Consider the following 20,681-nt stretch of genomic DNA (forward strand, 5'->3'; position numbering starts at 1 on the left):
TGCAGTGATTTGTGCTGGGAAAAACAGTGACAAAGAGCAGTCTGGCTGCGCAACTTTTCCACATCTTTTCTCGGTGCAGTTACAGAAAATAGTGGTATATTGTTCCATAAATAAACCTTGTGGAGTGCTCTTCTGATTGAAAGAGTCCTGTATCAAAGTTAAAGAGTGACCAGCGGAGTCGGGCAGAGAGCTCACAAGCTAGGAGTCTGTGCTTCACAACTTTCCCTGCAGGCTGAAAGCTCGACTACCGTACTGTAGTTAGAAAGAGTGAAAACAGATGGAACTAAAAAGACCGACACAGCTGCACAGAAAACATCACGTTGTGGAATTCGCTGAACACGAAAGAAATCATCACACAGGAAGATAGTTTAGACTTTTTTTTTTCTCGGAGAGACCTTCAAAAACAGACTGCATCTTATATACCGGTGAGACTTTATGGTATGTACGTCATTGCTTGGCACTCTTGATGTTGCTATTTTTGTTGGATGAAAACAAGAAATGACCAAATATCAGGCGCCTATGACTTTTGTAGTTGCCGTGGCATCAAAACAGGTCTCGATAATGTTTGTGCTTTACTAAAATCGTATCAAAGTTGAAATTTAAGTATCGTAACAAAGTGAAAACCTCGTGTGTGTGTTAGCTTCAGCGCTAAACCTCATCGGAAAAGTAACCCGCACATCAGGCAGATAAAAAAATGTTCACTGTGAGCCGGTTTGGTCGGAGAAGGTAAACAGAAAGTTTAATAGATGATGACAGGATGGAGACGAGTGTGCACTCATAAGAGTCAGCACAGTACACTGATTCACCTTTTCACCTCTTTGTGTATTAGATAAAAACAGGCATGTCAGGTGAGACAGAGAGAAAACAGAGGTGAGGAAAAGGAGACGTCATGAAAGACTGATTATCATCGCACACGGTGAATAGACAGCACACGTTACTTTAAAAAAAAAAAAAAAAAATCAAATGACATTAAAATTAAAAAATAAATAATCCAATGGTTAAAACATTTCAGGACGACGTCGCATGTGAGCAAAGAGTAAAAAGCGAGGTAAAAATCTCAGTCAGTGTGTGACAGTCATACTCTGTGGTCCCTGTTTGGCAAAAGGTCGCTGTCTGCTACAATATCGGCACATGAAGAGTCACTTAAACACAGACTGGACTACAACACGAGGAAGAAGAGGACGAGGTCCAAGGTGTCATTAAGGTTTAGCAGCCGAGGTGAGAGGAAGAGTTAAATAAGCTACATTTAGTCCGAGTGTGTTCAGCTCATTAATAATTAATTGGTTTAGTTAATTAAAAAAAGTGAATCCTCTTCCTGTGCAAATCTGAAAGAAGCTTCAGAGGAGACGGTGCTGTGCAGACATCAGATTTTTATCGTACCGTTGGTGAGTCTTTTGCAGCACGTCCCTCACGATGTACGATGTAAATCCAGCGTGGAGCTTAAAACAGCCCTCAGTCCGACTCTCCCGCTCAGTGCAGGTAGCTGGTGTTGTACTGGAAGGAAGCCATGTGGACCCGGCTGCGTAGCCTCTGCACCTCCAGATCCTGGATATGATCGTCCTGGTCGTTCTCGATGATGATCTGCTGCAGCTCGCCGATCTCACGCTCCATCCTCGAACGCAGCTCTCGCTTCATCTTCAGCAGAGCCTGCGAACAAAAGCAAGGCGGAGGTCATGGAAATAATAAACACATGGGATCCTCAATTGTCTCTCCTGATCCAGAGATAAACTTGTTCATTTAAAACACAGATAAGTAAAAACTTTTTTTAAAGAAAGGTTTACCTTTTCTTGAGCCTTTTTCCGGACCTGGATGTCCTGTCGCTCTTGTGCAAGTTTTTCAGCCAGCAGTGAAAACTGAAAGATAGAAAACACTTTTAAGTGCACAATAGAGGAAAGCATTGATGTGACTTTCCCAATGGGAAAACATGGCACACTTTATGTTTGTCCTTTATAATCGCTGTTACACAGGAAGTGACGATTCTTTCAACCAATCAACAGACTGCAGTGCGTCTAACTCCAGCCTTGGGGTCGGATCGGTACGTTTGGCACCACAACGGAAGGGCACCAAAAAAGTAGGACAGTATGGATCAGATATTTTGGTACCATTCCCAATTTTTGACATTGGAAACGCCAATAAATGCCTAAACCGAACTCAACTGGACCGCTTGGTGGCAACGGGGCTACGGTTACTTTCAAACGTTTCCCTACATATTTAATAAGCTAGGAATCTAAACTGCCCACACAGAACATTGTCAGGTGATATTAAATGAAAATGCGGTGCTTTTAAGATATGATACTCTGAACATAATCTGGTCCAGACAAGGTTAGCTTTGCAACGTAAGAGCATGATGATCGAGCCAGGGAAAGAGTTTTCTTTCCAAGCCGATTTCCCTGTGTGTGTGTGTTTCTGTGTCCCACCTGGTCTTTGTAGTAGTTCTCCAAGGACGTGATGTGGTCCTGGTGTCGTCTCTGATGTTCCAGCCGCTGCTCTTTGGCGTACGCTCTCTGCTCTCTCAACCTGACCTTCTGTAGCTCCAAACCCTCCTCAAACAGCTGACGAAACATCTACACACACACACACACCATGGTCATCATGTCAAGCCTAACATCACAGTATGACAGATTAAAATGTAAATAATGATGAGTTGAAGCAGTCAGCTCTATACTAGGAGAACACAGTTATCACTACCCACCCTCTCCTCGTTGGTGCGAGACCTCATGAGGCGGGCGCGGTGCTGGACGTGGTAGTCGTTGTGGTACTTCTTGGCGCGTGCTACCTGCTGCCTCTGTTCCTTCAGTCTGTTCTGGGTCGACTTCTGCTGCTGAATGCGCTCTTTGAAGTCTCTCTGGAAGATTTAAAAAAGCTTATTAACCAGCTCGGTATGGAAACAGTGAATGCTTTGCTGCGATCAGACTCTGGACATCACTGTAACTGTAGTTGAGAAGGAGCTAAGGGAGTTTATGTGAGTGTGTTTCAGCTCACCAGACGCTTGTTGTGGTCCTGCTGTTTGCGGATTATCTCCACCAGCAGGTCGTGTTTCCTCTGAGCTTCCTCCACCTGACAGACAAGCAGATGTTTACAGATTCATCCATCAAATCACTCAGTCAAGATGTGGAAGAAAGCACCTGCACGTTTCACTACACTCTGAAAGTCCTGACCTGGCTGGAGTGTTTGCTGTGACGCTTCCCGCGAGAGGATGACAGGGCGTGGAGTCTGTCCACCTGCTGCATCTGCTGCTCCCACATCCGACCCAGGGCGTGAGGCGTGATGTGAAGGTGGGGCAACTCCTCCATGAGCACGGGGAGAAGCTCGTTCTCCTTCACCGTCACTGGAGACAGGCAGACCCAAACATTACGGATATAATCTTACTAAACACAATCTCTTTTAAATTATGGACTAAGGTGAAGTGTGAGTAAAATAAATTCATCTATTTATTTATTTTCATGCATTCCACATATGAGTTTCTTAAAGGAACTCTGACACCTAGTGTTTCAAATGGGTACTGCAGTCCAAATTGAAAACATTGTAGAGAGCTGTCCCCCCTCCCTATAGTCGATGTGCCCTCAGGTTGTCATGAGGCTTCATTGTTTAGCCAGCTCTGCATCGTTCTATTTCCTTTCTTTTAAGAGCCTCTCAAATATTTGTCCTACTTTTACCACAAACTAGTCTAATCTTCCACACAATTAAAAAAATGTTTTTATTCAATCACAAACCTATTTTTATGTGCACGATGCTGCAGAAGTAAGGATTTTCCCACATTGTTTGTTTAACTTGCGAAGTATCGAACATTCAGTTCAAGAAAGGTGTATCAACGCCTCAATGTAAAGGAGCATTATGTAAGATATCTAGTGAGGTACCGTAAATGATAAAGTGACCTTACTATATGATCAGACATTAAGGAAACATGCTATGTTGAAGTGCTGGCTTCTCTGACAACAATGCAGCAGCCAGTATGTCCTCCTTCTAACTTTAGATTCTGGTCCTGAATGCTCTGGATTTGTTTGGACCAGAGAAGGTAGGCGGTTTTTAAGGCACCCCCACACGGCCGTTTTGGACGCCCCTCGGTTTGCCAGATATGAGAGCAGTTATCAGGTCAAACCAACAGGTGTTGCAGCGATGGAAGCGGGCAAGAGAACTGGTTCAGATAGAAGTGATTGTACCCGACCTAAAAAGCCTCTGCATGTTTCTAATAAGCTCCACGAGCAGAAACGTGCTCAAACTAGGATCAATATTGGAGATGCTTTTGAAAAATGGAGAGAGGTTAGAACGCAGAAAGGTTTACAGACCGAGATCTTACTTGTAACCTTAATCTTGCAGAATTACTCGTACATATTTGTCCAAACAACAAGAGGTCCATGTAGTAAACTCTTACTTGATGCTGCTTTCCTGGGAGTCTCGTGCCGTCTCCGTCCTGGTGATGTTTGTGTGTTGCGTTCGGACGTATGCAGGGTGTTTGTTCTAGTCAGAGACGGTCTGGAGGCGTGGGAAACCTCACATAGTATTGCCTCTCTGTACTGTCGCTCCTACACACACACAATCAGAGCAAAAGTTGACATCCGATAGAGGTTGTTATAAGCATACAGTCATACTACACTTGATGAAATGCTTGTGACTTACAGCTTCCCGAGCTTTGAGGCGGGCTTTGTTTAGATCCATTCGCTCATTGTCTTCATATCTTTTCAACTCCTCCTCGTAGGCCTCATTCTGCAGATACCCGAAAAGAGGTTTATTTTATTTTACTTTTAGTTCACGACGAATGGAACCAAGAGCTTGGTAGCTGTAGCTTTAAATGCAAATGAGCTGTTTGGCCACGCCCCTCTCTGGAAGGGCTTGGGTGTACTCGGGCTTTCTCGCTCCATGACCTATTGTTTACGGTGAGAAGGCAGACTCAGAGGGCAGAACAAACACCTAGCTGTGGGAGTGTCACCCACCTGGGGGAGGGGTTACTGCCCTTTGTGATGTCATGAAGGGAAAATCTCTTCTTCCTGATGAGCTGGTTTACTTTAGTAGGTCATAACAGGCTCCAGTATTAATTCAGTCGGTTTCACAAGTGTCAGAAAACCCCTCACGGGAGCTTTAATGATTCTAAAATACGTCGAGAAAAACTCTAAAAACTAGTTACTGAGATGGAAGTATAAAAAGAAGGGCAACAGGAATAACCTCAACACATTTATCTTAAGGGAAAAACAAAGTGTGGTCATACCTTGCTGTGTTTTCTGTGAGACCGTGCCTCTTTTCTTCTGGTATGATCAGACAATCTGAGATTACTTTGTCTCCCGTCGTTCAGACTCAAGGCCTCTGCCACAGCTTCTTCTAGCCGTCCCTGGGGGGAGTGACACACTCGTGGATGGGAGGGGGATAAGGAGCGCGTCTGGTCGCGGGGCTCAGGAGTTCCTGAAACGAAGAAAAGCTACGATTCAATAAGTTTATTTTATGTATCGCTGCAAAATGTGAACTCAGTAGACTGTGGTGTAATGAAGGTGATATGGTTCACAGTGAGAGATGTTTTTTATCAACTGGACAAAAGTGGCAACATGAGGCTTAACATAAACTGGGAGTACTTTTGTTCAATTAATATGTACAAAATGACTGCGCCTAAAAGGGTTAATTTAAACTTTGACGCAATACTAGTTTTTAACTTTAAGATTTAATCTTTGGGCTTTTTATGCCTTTAATTTAGAGACAGGACAGAGGTTAGAGTCAGAAACTAGAGAGAGAGAAAGTGGGGAAGGACAAGCAGGAAAGCAGCCAAAAGTCGGATTTGGTCCTGGTCGCCTGCTCTCGAGAGCTTGAGCCTCTGTACATGGGAACGTGCACTAACCGCTAGGCTACTGGCGCCCCCACTGGAAACGTTTTAGATGCAAAACGTTCAAAATGTACCAATGCAATTTTACAGTGCTCTCTCTCTGTCTGTGTGTTAAATATATAACTGAAGATCTTGATTTAGTTTTAAGCTTGGGTACTATTTTGATACTATCGATCATATTTATATTATTAAAGGAAACTATCGCTTTAAAACACGTGGTGTCAACAATATTTACAACCTAAGAACTCCAAGATAGAAAACACACATAATGTGTTTCAGTCTGGAGATGGATATTAAGTGTTCACTGTGTTTTAGCCATTGTGTGTGTGTGTGTGTGTGTGTATACCTGTGTGCTGTCTGTGACACTGCATGTCGCCATCACTGTGGTGGGACTGCTCGTCTTCCTCTCTGACTTCACTCGACTCTCCACTTTCACTGAGAACTCGTTTAAGCATCTACATGAATCACACATTATGTAAGTATCAACAGGATAATAAACTTTAAGAAAGGTTAGAATTTAGGGATGTAAATGAAACCTCAGGATGCATTTATAATTTTATTCAAATAAGGACAATTTAAATTGAGAGAAGTAAAATCATTTTTTGTTTGTATTCACATTAAGTACAATGTTTCTGGTTTCTGCACACACACCTGATCAAGTTCTTCAAGCCGATGGGAGAGTTTCTCAGATATGTGATGCAGCTCTTCTTCCGTTTTCTTGTTCTTCTGTCTGCGGTACGACAGAGGATCCTCATGATCTTCCTCCTCCTCCAGCCTGCTACTGTTCAAAAAAGGAGAAGAATGTGTTACCACATCGCGCCCCCCCCAGGTGAAAGATAATTTGTTGCTTCATGCTGTTCTCTGGAGCTCCCCCCGTCTCACCCGCGGCCTGTCCTCTTGCTGTGACCTATCCTTCTATCTAGTTGTACTCGTGTGAAACTCAGATCCTCTTCCTCCTCTTCTTCAGTGTCCGGAGGTGAAGGTGTTGTGATTGCCATCTCATCCTGCAGGGTGAGGAAGAGCACGTCCGGCTGGGTGCGGAATAAAACCCTCCTGGGACCCCCATTGGTCGGCTGGGACGAGACAAAAAATCAAAACAAGAGTTAAGGAAAGCAGCGGAGAGGTGCAACATTTGCTTTTAAATGAATAAAATATCAAAACACATTTGTACATACATCACAACTATGGTCCATAACCAGAGTCTAAAATAAAAAAAGGCCAACTTCTTATAACTATCACAACGTACTACGTCCTTAGTAAGTTAGCCTTAAACTTTCTGTGTGTGTGTTTGTGCTCTGGTGTGTATGTGTGTGTGTGTGTGTCAGCCGAGCCCCACAAAGCTCCGACGTGCAGACAGCAGAGGAGCAGGAGAGGAGAAGAGCAGCTAAACCAGAACCTGCTTAAAAACCATCCATTTCTTTTTTAAATTACACGACTATCTTGGTTCAAGCATTTGGCTGTCATGTGACAGTTTGTTCCTCTGAGATTTACCCGCCGAGTTCATTTTAGATCCGGGCTATAACAGCCAAAATATGACGTGACAGATCCACCTAAAGAGCGACTTTTAAATTAAAAAAATCTCAACATTAATTTGACTTATACAGTTTATGACTTTTCTGTTACTTTAAAAAGCCTGCACATGAAGCAAGGAACAAAAGATGTTTTACATTGTAGAGGATAACATCGAGTGTATGCTGGATTAATTCCTCCTTACTTTGATAAGTCCATAAGGTTGGAATGAAAAAGTAAACAAAGGCGAGCTCACAACAGCTTTTAGTGGCTTATAATGGAGGCTCATCGGCAGCCGCCACCATGATGGAAATCCTGTCTCAGCCTAACTTTCCGTCAACATAACGACAGACTGAGAGCTGGAGCTGAGGCAGTGATCAAGCCTCCTGATGAACCGTTACATCACACCCACCTGTCAATCATGTCAGCTACATGCTTAACTATGGATCACACGTATCGTTTTCAAAATCAAAACAGAGCCCTTTTTAAAAATATTCACAGTGTGTGCCAGTGATGATAACAACTTATCAGACCTATTTTCTTTTTTGCCTGCCATGTGTGTGTATGTGACTCCCTGTGTTCCTTGCGCCAGGCTCAAGCGGACACCCAGCCTCTCAGCTGGCTGTTTACGACACAACACAAGATCCTAACATGCCTGCACAGGTTAGAGGTGACTTTAAAAGTAAAGGCTTGTTCCTCCCTTACCTCGAGAGCCTCGCCTTCTGTTTCTGTTTCAGCTCTTTGATGACCGCACAGAGAAGTCTCATTCACAGCTGTAAATTGAGCAAACATGAACTAAATTACACTTTAATCTACGCACAGACTGAATATTCAGTCCCAACCATTATTTTTTATCAAAAGCAGCCACGCTCTAAGATCTTCTGATTTGTGTTTGAGATTTTAAGAAATCAGCACGTTAAAGCGGTTGACATTTTGCTCAGGTGCGTTTGTTTTACTCACCAGGAGGCTGTGAAAGGGAAGAAGACTGTGGTCCGTTAGTAATGACTGTCTCAGCTACAGGTGCGGACGTCTGTGAGCAGATTATGAAAGAAAAGGAGAAAGGGTGTGAAAAACATGAACTGAACACAGAATGGAAAATGGACTTGACCTTGTATAGCGCTTTTCCAGTCTTCCGACTACTCAAAGCGCTTTTACACTGCACATCACACCCACCCATTCACACACTGATGGTAGTGATCGCTATGTAGTATCATCCATCAGAAGTAACTAATCCCATTCATACACCGCCACATTAGCAGCGGGAGCAATTCAGGGTTAAGTGTCTTGCCCAAGGACACATCGGGCATGTTGCCCAGCTGGGGATCGAACCCTGGACCGTCCGGTTGAGAGGCGACGACTCCACCAACTGAGCCACAGCCGCCCACAGAAGCAGTTTTCACATATGCACTGCCTGAGCTCCATAAATTATCCAGACTGGTCTCCTGAGGTAAGATGTGACTTAAGTTTCACAGCCGTGTGCTGAAGAGGATTGTTGTTCAAAATGATCAAAAACAACGTGTTCCTGCATGACACTGGAACTTTTTAAAGGCCTTTACTTTACAGGTAACGCAGCACCTCCATTGAGGCATTTAAAGTTCTGACTTACCTGAGCACGTCTGTGTGTGTGTGTGTTTCTCAGGAGCGTGATGAAGCTCTTCATGACAGGTATGAGAGGAGGAAAGAGCATGGGCGGACTTTTTTTTTTCCTGTGATTAGTTAATGTTATTTTAACAACTCTAAGTTCTATTTTCATCTTGTGTTCGTTTGAGTCTGTGTGAAAAAGGCAGTCTTTCATCGCTGGCTCTTCAACAAAGGTCTCATTGCCCCGAGAACTTTAAGAAGATAAGAAAGTTTGCATGTCTTTTTAAATAACATGCAAATATCAGATAGCCGCACTGTAAATGTCTTCTGTTGTATTAAAGGTTACCTCTGCTGTGACAGGGGCATCCTCCTCTCCCTCGTGCTCTTGGCTGATGCCAGCAGCTGTTGGTGATCTGCTTTGTGAGGGGGGGTCTGTATGTGGTACGTGGGGGGTGTCGCTCTGGTTGGGTGGCTGCAGAGCGATAGCCGAGTGCAGCGGCTCAGTCGGTGGAGCGTCAGGAAGATCAGTGGCGGGGACTGCGTCTGGGGTTTGGGGAGAAGCAGCCGGTCATGTTACAATCTTTCCATCATGATGTTTTTAAAAGAATAAAAATATGAATTAAATACACACAACAGCTTAGATCAGAGGAACCAGATGGTTGAAATCATGATTACAAAACAACAATGTATTCTGCCCCAACACTAAAAGTAAACATGGGCTGAATTTGTTTGTTTTACCGTCTTGTTTGGCCGTGAACGTGCGAGCAGACACGCCCAGTCCAATGAGCTCGCTGGTCGATCCCTTCTCCTCAGCGTTCCAGGAAGGGAGGGAGTGTTTACTAGACAGAACAGCAGACCTGAAGACCAAAAGTATTGAATATTAATCAAACTAAAAATCCATGTAATCTAGTAAGTGATCAAACAACCAAACACAACACATGTAAATTAATAAGTGCATTAGATGCTTCCTTTAGAATGATAAAACTGTCAATCATTTTGTAAAGAGATTAAGTCACACAGGGCTGCTGCACCTTTTTTTTTACATCATATTTTAGACTTTTTAAGACTTGAAGAAGCAGAGCGGGATATTCTGGCACAACTTGACCAACTATCAAGCTGCATTAAGAGTGACAGGCTTGAAGAGGTCAAAGAGCTACACTTGTTGGAGCCATGGATGGATTTAAGTGTATCGTTGTAGTATTTAGAACAGAAAGAGAATAAAATAAAAAAGCTGGAGCTGCAGAGACGTTCTGGTTTGACAGGTTTGCTGTTACCTGTAAATATTTATATTACACCAGCGTGCTGTTGTGTCAACAGGACGTACAGCCCGGATGTGCGCGTGGGAAGAAGAACCTGAGCGTCTGATTGTTTTGGTTTGAGGGAGTCGTTTCATTTGTTCAGGCCTTTATGAATTCTGCCATCACTGCATTATCTTGTGCTGCATTTAGATTTTAATTACTGCCTATCAGAAAAATATAAAATGTCTGAAAACATGAGCACATTCCCTGTTTATGTCCCTTCAACATGAAGCCGCGTTTATGCATTATCAATGAAATGAAAGCATCAACGATATCATCACGGCTAAGGCTCCGTATCCACACAGCAGCATTTCTTCACTTCTGAATTCACCAGCCTAAACAACATGCGGCTCAACAGTCAGAACAAAATGCAGCTCGTCAAGATCCCGAAAGGGAAGAGAAACACCTTCATGCCGAAGGTCAAAGCAAGAGCTCTCAAACCTCCATCAAGAGGTGAGCCGGCTCAACGTGCTGCTCAACAGAAAGATGGAGCACTGCTGCAGGGAGAAGAATGAGAGGATGGCGATCAGCCACGAGTTGGAGGAGACAAGGAGGCAGCATGGAAGACAAAAATCTCAGAAGGAGTTTTTTATGAACCGCTGCAAAGAGCTGGAAAGACAGCAGAGACAAACCTCGGAGAACACTGCCGCCACCCAGGGACAAAACAAAAGGCGCAAAGGGAACAAACGTGTTGCTGATGAGGAGATGCAAGTGGACCACACAAGCATCAACAACAAGACTTCAGCTGAGCTCGGAGGAGAAAGAGAGAATAAGCTTCTCAGAGAAGAACTGGAGAGGGTCAAATGTGCTCTAAATGAGCTGGGCCTGAAGTACCAGCATGATATGCTCAGCGGCGGGCAGCAGATTGAGACCTATCAGTGTGAGATGCAAAAACAATTTAAGGCTCACGCTGACAAAGTGTCTCATGACCAGGCTGTCATCAAGTCCTTAACAGAAGAACAGAACACCCTACAAAAGAATATGGCAGAGGAGAGCTGCAAGCACCAGAACATTATGCAGAGTGCCGGGCAGCAGGTGGAGACCCTGCGGCGTGAGCTTCAGAACCAGAAGCAGGCTCACACTGACAAGGACTCCCAGTTTCAAGAATACATCACGTCCATGACGGCTGAATACAACGCCAGCTGTCAGAAGATGGCAGATGACAACGCTGTCCTGTTGCAGAAGGCGCAGATGTTCTGGACAGAGCTGGAGCAGATCAAAACTCAGCTCAGTGTCCAGAATATCCTTCAGAAAGAATACCAGGAGCTTCAAGCCCTGCACAAAAACCGTGCTGGTGAAGACCTTCACGAGTGCATCAGACCCTGACCCTGACAAGAGGCGGGGCGTAAACGAGACGAGACGAGACGGAGAACAATCTGTCTACCTGGATGGTTCCCCCTCCTCCTCTGCACCTCAATAGACCTTTTTTGGGCTTTTTTGTGCCTTCAATTGAGAGATAGGACAGTGGATAGAGTCAGAAATCAGGGAGAGAGAGCGGGGAACGCCGCCCGCCCAGAAGACTACAGCCTCCATACATGAGGCGCGCGCACCAACCACTGCGCCACCAGTGCCCCGTGATATTTTCTTTTAAAATCAAATCAACACATTTTTCATATCTGAAAAAAGTAGATACATTTAGGCTAACTAAAAATTAAACAAAAGGGTGACAGCCAAAAAACACTCATCTGTGGGATGTAGATGATAGTTCATGGTTGCTTTTTCTACGTTATCTGACTTCTCAAAGTGCTTTTACTCCGCAGGTCAGACCTACACATTGACACACTGATGGCAGAGGCTGCTGAGTAAAGCAACCATCAGCAAATAAGCACTTCTGTCACTATGAGCATCAAAATTGTCCTTCTACTTTGTCTGGACACGGAGCGAGCAGGATGTGGTGATAGGTAACGATCCATAGGAGACAAAAATGCGGGGAATATCTTACATTTTGAAAAGAGCGCCAGTGACGTCAACAGAACCTTTCTGAAAAGTTAAAAGATTTTCAACTCGGTTGGCTCTGAGTGCTACGAAAAAAGTCACTGGGCACTGCGCTTTTTCTCCAGGCGGCAGCATGCTGCTCGTTGAAAACAATTGAAAAAAATACTCCAAAAAATACGCTAACTGGTCACAGGCCCTAAAGCATAAATAAAAAATCCTTCTTCATTAATTTCAAATGAAAATCAACGTCTGGACATTATATGTTTAATCGTGGTGTAAAGTATTTTCAGGGTTTCTAGGAGGGGCTCTTACTCTTCACTGGAAGACGGGGACGCCCTCTTGGGTTCAGCCTCTTTGTGCTCCGTGGCATCGCCACTTGCACGGTCCTTAGCATCACCGGTTACATCCTGATTAAGACCGTCATTGAGTTCCTCTGAAAAACACAAGAACATTATCATGACTTACAGGGAGAGCGAAAAACAGAACAAGCTCCAAAAAGAAAGAAGTAATCATGAGTGAAAGAGGAACAAACGCTTGTGACCTTTAACTCCGCAAAATGAACTTAAAAACGACTTGAGAGGAACATGAGTCAGAGTTTAAAAGGATTACGAAAAAACCTAAAAGACTTGCAGACAAAAAAAAAGTATGACAAAGAACAGAGGTAGCTTTGACATTTAAGCACAAAAGTGTAACTTAGAAAGAAAAACATCAACTGGAGGATACCAAGTCCAGTTGTCAGGATAACATAATAAAACTATTCAAAAATCAAACCATATAGATACCTTGTTTGGATACCACAGTTACAGAAAAACAAATTCTAAGTGCCCAATATTGGATCATTTTAACTTGTAAAATAATGCAGGCGATCAAATGAGTTGGTTGTTCACACATGCAATAGTAATGAAAACACGTTCAACTTCCAAACAGCGTATCACAACTCGGTGCTAAAACTAGAAACAGTGCGTGTTACTCGCTGAAGAAATCACACATGCACCTTGCAGCCTAAGAGTTTCCCCTGTTGGGTCGTAGTTTCTTTACATGCATGGAGATGGTACCGGCTGTGAGCCTACAGTCTATGGACGTGTGTGAGTTGCAGGACATAAACGCCACGCCTCACTCCTGCTCGCCCACGATTAATTTTCACCTCACCCTGAACTCATGTAGCTAGCAGAATGAAGTTCAGGTAGAGTCGGAGTGAAACACTTGTCTGTTTGAGTTCACACATACAGCTTTTCAGAGTTTTTTGCAAGTGTGAAAGCACTAATAAAAGCATGTTGCCAATGTATCTGAGCAACTTAGACGGTTTAAAACTGGGTTCTGAAAAGTATTAAGTAAAATAAACAATAAAAACTGAAGCACAAGTTGTTATGCTTAGACGCAGAATAAATACAGCATGCAGCTCAGATTTGTAAACCTTTGAGAACACTGTCAACAGACCACTGTTCATTTTTATTGTACTCCAATTCTAATTTCAGAACAATACAAGCATGCATGGTATTATCGGGTCTTTTAGAAACTCACATCTTTTGTTAGTGGGATCACTTTTATCAACTACTAATTGTTATTTGGCAGTGATGAGAGGGAGAGTCTCCAAACAGAGGCATGCTCAGTCCGACCACACAAAGAGGGCTAGCTGTTCCCTAAAAAAGTTCTGCACCAGGCTTGTCTTTAATTGGATTTAGGACACTTAATGACTGATTCATGCAGAGAGACAAACAGGTGATCTAACCTGCCCAGAGAGGGAGAGAGTTTGTATCCATTGACATGATTGAAATCGGATACTAGCCCATATAATCTGAAGCTGTTTGAATTTTCTTGAAATGTATCTTCATGTGTGCAAAGTCTACCTGTCACTGATCTGTTCCAAAGTTGTTATTCATACATGTCCTTCACAGCCTGAACATTTCAGACCAGAGGGAGGGATGTCTACGGAGGCGAGAGATGACGTAAAAAGGACGCTGCCGTCATAATGTTTTCAACATAATAACCCTCCTGGGACCCCCACTGATGAAAACAAAAAAGTAAAAGTCAAGTCTCTGCCTACCACTATTTTGTGACTCCTCGCTGATCTCCTCCTTGAGGTATTCCAGGAGGCCGTCGAAGATTTCCAAGAGGTTCTTGATAGACTCTCTGTCTCCTCTGACGACATTTTCTCCTGTGAACAAACATCCTCTCTCAGAGTTATAATCACTAAACATCAGATTCACTGCTGGAGGATATCAGGGATTGAATTGCCCTTCTGTTTTCAGCTTTCCCCTGAGGGAAACAAGAACACATTTTTTGGGTCATGCCACCCAAAATAAAGTGTCCTGATTGTTGAATTAACCTGATATGGTAGAACATTTTACAATTAGTTCTGAACAAGCAATCTGATTGGAGTGACGATATAGGAGAACAATATCACTGGGACTTTTCACAAAAGCCCTTTTAAGACTTCTTTATTTTGCAAAAAGTATCGTATTAAAGCAGTCATCACGTCTTTGTACATTCATATTGATGGTTTGTCTCAGTCTGTGAATTCACATTGCATTTCAGTGTTGCGGAAGCACAGCACAGCGGGAGCTCCACATACACACACAGTCAGACATGCACACACACACACACTCACACACACAGTGCTGCGCTCCCCCACTGACTGAAACTGTCTCGCCTCTGTTACTACCTGCAAAGATGTTACAGAGAGGAGGATCACTACATTCCCCCGCTACGCCTCTGGGACATTCAGATTGAAGGCGAAACCTCACGGGGGGGAAATATTGCGTCTTGAAAAGGCAGTCTGAATAGGGCTAGTATGCATCACTCCTCCTAAGCCAGGATTTCTAAATACTTTCAGGTGACAAAGTTTTTCTTCATTCATCAACCTCAAACCTCAGAGTCACACATCAGACTCTAATTTGTCTGGTTTCATGGTCAAATGTATTTATTTTAACGCACAACAAAAGGGTTCATACTACAAAGTAGCTGCTCTGTGGTTACCATGGATACGAACAGAAGCAAAAGTAATACTACTAATAATAATAAATTAGATTTATATAACGCTTTTTTAAATACTCAAAGACGCTTTGACAGGAAACAACAAAAAACAAAGCAAAAACTAAGAGAACAATACAACATAGAAGTAGTGTCGAGGGAAGAGGATGAGAGTCAGTGGTTGTAGGCGGTGATGAAAAGATGAGTTTTTAGGGATTTCTTGAAGGAAGTGAGTGTGAGGCTCTGATGTATTTAGGGAGAGAGTTCCAGAGGGTGGAAGCGGCAATGGAGAAGGCCCTGTCCCCCCAGGACCGAAGGTTGGTCCTGCAGGGGGGGGACAGGAGGTTAGCATCCGCAGACCTGAGAGTGCGGGTGGGAGTGTGCTGGTGGAGGAGCTCAGACAGGTAGGGGGGAGCCAGGTTGTGGAGGGCTTTGTAGGTGAGGATGAGGAGTTTGAACTGGATACGCTGGGGGATGGGGAGCCAGTGGAGGTCTAGAAGAATGGGGGTGATGTGATCTCCGGTGCGGGAGTGTGTGAGAAGGCGAGCAGCGGAGTTCTGAATGTGTTGAAGTTTCTTGAGTGTTTTGGATGGTGAACCATAGAGGAGACTGTTGCAGTAGTCTAGTCTGGAGGTGATGAATGCGTGGGTGAGGGTCTCAGCAGCTGAGAGTGATGGGCGGAGGCGGGCGATGTTTCTGAGGTGGAAAAAAGCTGTTTTGGTGATTCGTTTAATGTGTTTGTCGTAGGAGCGGGTTTGGTCGAAGATGACACCAAGGTCACGGATGTGGGGGGAAGGGAGCACTGTGGAGCCATCGATGGTGAGGGAGATGTTGTTGGTTTATTTGATAATGGATTTGGGGCCGATGATAATGACTTCTGATTTGTCGCAGTTGAGTTTGAGAAAGTTGGTTTGAAGCCAGGATTTTATTTCTGTGATGCAGTCAGTGAGGATTGAGTGAGTGGGTAGCAAGAGTGCTGTAGAATAGAATGTTTGGGTTGCAGTTTACTTTAAGTTAAAATGTGCAACTAGTTGAGGCTCTGTGTCCACCTAGCGTTTTTTTTCTGAGCGCCAGAGTCGTTTTTCCAATTTTATTCAATGAGTAGAGAGTGTTTGCAGCAGCAGATGGCCGCCCAGAGAAAACGCACAGCGACCAATGTGTTTTCTCCGGGCGGGGTCGGCCATACAGACTGTTGTCATAGAGACAGGACGGATGTGCAGCGCTTTTCTTCTCAGCACACTGACGCTTCATGCAAGCACTCCCAAGCACACAACCAGCGCTTTTCTGCTCGAACAAAATGCGAGGTGGACACGTGGCCTGAGATGGTGGAGTTTTAAAAAAAATGTTTACGCTGTTTATTTTTCCCACACTATTTTTTGCTTGAATAACTGTTGTATAAAAGCGATAAACCTCGATGTCCAGGGTGTTGTTCTGGATATCAGCACTAAGTTAAACATGCACGTAGCAGGGATTCATAGCTGCTCTTCTTCCTGCACAAGACACCATGTTTACTGCTGTTGGGTGAAAATGTTGATTACCTGTAATGTGTGAGAGACTGATCTGAAGGTAATCCAAGGAAAGGGAATCAATCACAGACTGGACATTATGGAAGTCTTCCTCTTGACTGCATGGTGCTGCAATGTAATCTACAACACACACAAAGAAACACCAGAGAATGAGACCACAGAAACAATAAACTACACAAAACATGCACTCACGTACTTCCTGAAACATGTTGGGCCTTAACTTTAGCTCCTTCCTGAACGTAACAATGCAGGAAAGAGCTCAGCAACATTCACAGTCTTGTGATGGCATGTTCGGCGGTCTTAGGAAGCATTCCTGACAGGCTAAGCACTCTCTGAGAACATGCTTACAGCTGAAACCCAAAGCTTGTTGACACATACTGTTTTTAGAGAATGTTAATAAACTCATAGAGCTACACATTTTGGCTGTTTTTGTCATCAATTGCTCTTGCTATATGCAGGGTTGCTGCACACTTTTTTAACATCAAATTTAAGACTTTTTAGGACCCAAAGAAAGAAAGATGAAAACATTTTTTTAGGATTCTTTGTTTAGGTTCTTTCAGGATTTAATGTGGGTCTCAATGACTCTGATTCCAGTTGTCCCTTGTTTAAAAGCTTTGCATATCTTGCAAGTTGCCTCGTAATCCCGGTCAACAATTCTGTTTTCTTTTTGTCTTGAAGCCAAGTTTCCCCATCTTCTTCTCCTCCTTCTTTCTTCCATGTATGCTTTGTGAATGTGTATGTTATACTCTGATGTTAATGTTGTGAATTGTCATGCAAAAAAATTGAAAAAAAAAAACATACAACACTAACAAAAGTAAAGTATTCAGTCATGTCTCAGTCAAAAGTTGATTTGCCATAAAGACCTTGCAAAAGTAAAAACTAAGACCTTTAAGGATTTCATTTAAGCCTTTTTAAGGGTCCACTGGGACCCCGATATGAATCCCTTCATCAACGACTCAGCTACTCTCATGTGAGTCATCCTCGATCATTAGCATGCTAATAATCCACAGAGGCTTAAATTTCTATCTCCATCCACCAGTTAATTAAGAACTGAAGAAGCCTTTCGGAGGAGAAGTGAATTGCTACAAGACATTCAACCAGTCCAGTCCATTTTCTTGTTTGTTTTCTTCATCAAATCAAAGCTTAGTAATGTTAAACTGATCAATGTCTTCATTGGTCACACAAAGATAGAAAGAAGCAAGTGGGAAGTGTTACTTTTTTTTGCATTGAACAAATTACTTTTGTCGTTGTTGTTGTCCTCCAAAATCTAAATGATTGACCAAGCCGAAAGTGTTGACGTTTGGTCGATCTGCAGTGTGCTCTTACCTGGAACTTTCTCCCCCAAGATGTTCTCGTACAGAGCAATGAAAACTCTCGCATCACAGTCAGCAAGTTTCCTTAGCCGCAGTTTTATGTGACACTTGCTGAGCAAATCATTCGCCACATCTACCCAATCTGTAAAAATAAAGGACAACAGTCATGTCAGACTTCCATGAGCCGTATCCACACATGCACACTACATGTGAAACACTGTATGCTGCTCATATTTACACAGGCTAATGAAAATGTGTCTTTTACCAAGTCTACAAAACAATATGGACATTTAACGTTCATTAAGTATACACTTCACACTAGGGCTGGTTCAAAATATCGATTCATCAATGCATTCCAATTATTATTTTCCCAATTCAATATTGACTCAGGGAAATCCTGAGATCGATAACACCCCTCTCCACTGGGTGCTGTGAATTCAGGTCAGGCACAATTGTGCACTTTACATATAGTTTTTGTGTAAGCCATTACAGCACTGTCATGTTTATTACGATTTTGCTGCAAATTCAGCTCAGGCACAAATGTGCACTTCAGATCACACTGTACTTTAATGTTTTATTCTTCGCTTATTAAAGAATAATGCAACGATAAAATACATTTTTGAGTGAGATTGTTCACAACCTATACAAACAATGCACACATAATTATTTAAAAAATATCGGAAGGTACTATGATGAGTTATCTGGGTATTTCTGTCATCTACGCGTTTATTATTAAATCAATATCAAAGCATATTGATCAATATCAAATCGAATCGTGACCCAAAGAATTGAAATCAGATTGAATTGTGAGGTTGTGGATAATACCCAGCTCTACTTCAGATACTTTTCCGTCACATATCTGCCACAGAAATAAGATTTAAAAATGTTTCCTAACACTTTTGCGAGATGCGTGCTACTATCGGCAGGGATGCATTTCACGACAAAACACACAAGATAACTTTTGAACTCTCAGAACGGAGGGGGAGGGGGAGGGGGTGTTATCGATTCATGTCACATTCAATGTTACAACACAAGCTACCGCTGAGCAATATGATGACTTAGATTGAGTTTAAAACAAAAAAAAAACCCGGTTGCTTTGACATCTGTCATGACGAAACAACAATCTGTCAGCACTTCACCCACTGAGTAAACTCAAACGTAGCTAGCTAACATTGCTAATTCGGTCTGTTTGTCAACAAGAGCAGCAAACGATAAGCTCTAACCCTGAATTAAAACATACATCTGAAAGGTGAGTTTATAAGCAGGAATAAGAGTGGACAGGCTCCGTGACAGCAGAGAAAGCAACAACTGCCTGGCAGCTCGCTGATGTTAGCTGAAGTTAGCGTTACGTGTCGTTAGCTTTCCCCTGGACTTGAGCACCGACACCGGGCTGCCTCTTACCTCTCTCTCCCTCTTGGGTTCCCATGAAACAGCTGTCGACGAGAGACAGCCAGAGTCCAAAATCCGCTGACTAGCGGGTAAGGAGTCTGGTAAACTCCGGACTAATGAGAAGTTTGGGTGTTGTTATGGGTTTCAGTAACGTAACCGGGGAGCAGGAACTGTCGGTTCGCATTTCAAATGGAAAGCTTCTTTGATTGGACGATACGCCAGTTCTTTGTTTCCGGAAGAGACGTGTGGTGTGTGCGTACCGCCCCCTGCTGGTCACTGTGTGTAACGCAGGCAGCAATCAGAATCCGATTTATTGGCCAGGTATGCTTACACACACAAGGAATTTAACTTCGGTGAACTGTGCTCTCATATGTACAGGTACAACATTAAATATCAACAATAAACATAATAAGAAAATACAAATTTTTACATGACTAAATATGAAACAGTGCAGTGGTGTAGTGGCAGTTGCAGACCATATTCCAGGAAGTGACTGAAGGGGAAAATAATGTTTGCCGAAAGCTCCAAGGTGCCCTTGAGGCAGTATCAATATTTGATATAAGGTCAGATTGGCATACCCCTAATCTTTAAACAACTGAGATATATTTTTTTCCCTTATCTGAAACAGATTTGAATGGCCAACAAGGATGGACGTATTTCAGCGGTAGTTTCTATTACATTTCTACAATTCACTTAGCAGACCCTTTTATCCAAAGCGACGTACATCAGAGAGTAAGTACAACACAAGCAAGGATCTAGAAAAAAAGGAAACAATGTCAGTAAGTGCAAACGATCAGCTTTGAGTCTGATTGGACACACAGCTGCTGACAGGCATTGCACAGAGGCAAAGCACAACATTCATGGAAGTACTTGACTTGACATGACAGATGGTTTCTATACTGATTAGAGCTCTCAAGTCATCGTTATCAAACAAAACCAGTCGTCATTACCATCATCATCATCAATAATATCAAGACCATCGTCATCATCATCATTAAGGTTGTAGGTATTCATGAAAGAGCTGGGTCAGGGTTAGGGTTAGAGGTGCAGAGGGACTCTGCAGATCGAATGGAGTTTGGAAGTTCATTCCACCAATGGGGGGGCAACAGAGGAGAAGAGTCTAGTCAGCGTCTTAGGACCCTGTTATGAAGGTTGGATTAGACACCTTTCATTGGCAGAGCGTAGTGGGCGGGAGGGAGTGTAGACCTGGATGAGAGAGTTAAAGTAAGGAGGAACGGTTTTTGTCGCTGTTTTGTAAGAGCAGCAGAGTTTTAAATTTTGATGTGAGCAGTAGCAGGAGCTACTGGTAAGGAGAAGAACAGTGGAGTGACATGTGCTCTTTTAGGTAGGTTTA

The 20,681-nt window shown here is 43.2% G+C and overlaps 1 protein-coding gene across 3 annotated transcripts; it reads right to left on the bottom strand.

The window, feature by feature from the left end:
• Positions 1 to 712: 712 nt before the first annotated feature.
• Positions 713 to 19,528, bottom strand: LOC132994189 (centrosomal protein of 95 kDa-like). Of its 3 annotated transcripts, none has more exons than XM_061064403.1 (21): positions 19,340 to 19,528; positions 17,952 to 18,080; positions 16,638 to 16,745; positions 14,174 to 14,284; positions 12,442 to 12,562; positions 9,635 to 9,753; positions 9,243 to 9,439; positions 8,276 to 8,345; positions 8,021 to 8,088; positions 6,689 to 6,879; positions 6,458 to 6,581; positions 6,153 to 6,261; positions 5,204 to 5,394; positions 4,618 to 4,704; positions 4,373 to 4,523; positions 3,159 to 3,328; positions 2,983 to 3,057; positions 2,693 to 2,845; positions 2,418 to 2,564; positions 1,782 to 1,853; positions 713 to 1,647 (listed from the first exon to the last, which is right to left on the bottom strand). In XM_061064403.1, the coding sequence occupies exons 1-21, from the start codon at positions 19,362 to 19,364 to the stop codon at positions 1,471 to 1,473; spliced, it is 2,595 nt and encodes an 864-aa protein (XP_060920386.1). In that variant the 5' UTR covers positions 19,365 to 19,528; the 3' UTR covers positions 713 to 1,470. The 3 variants fall into 3 exon arrangements, with proteins under 3 accessions (XP_060920386.1, XP_060920379.1, XP_060920371.1); XM_061064396.1 differs by having other exon boundaries at positions 6,458 to 6,584; XM_061064388.1 differs by having other exon boundaries at positions 6,458 to 6,587.
• Positions 19,529 to 20,681: the final 1,153 nt, after the last annotated feature.

Source organism: Labrus mixtus, chromosome 2, assembly GCF_963584025.1.
Source record: "Labrus mixtus chromosome 2, fLabMix1.1, whole genome shotgun sequence".
NCBI classification, from domain to species: Eukaryota; Metazoa; Chordata; class Actinopteri; order Labriformes; family Labridae; genus Labrus; species Labrus mixtus.

What these genes read in the sequence shown, in the direction of transcription:
- LOC132994189 (XM_061064388.1), bottom strand. Translation starts at nt 19,364, where the DNA reads ATGGGAACCCAAGAGGGAGAGAGAG. An exon ending in CTCGCACCAACGAGGAGAGG is followed by an intron (nt 2,565 to 2,692) that starts GTGGGTAGTGAT and finishes GTGTGTGTGTAG; the next exon opens with ATGTTTCGTCAGCTGTTTGA. An exon ending in GGAAAAAGGCTCAAGAAAAG is followed by an intron (nt 1,648 to 1,781) that starts GTAAACCTTTCT and finishes TTTTGTTCGCAG; the next exon opens with GCTCTGCTGAAGATGAAGCG.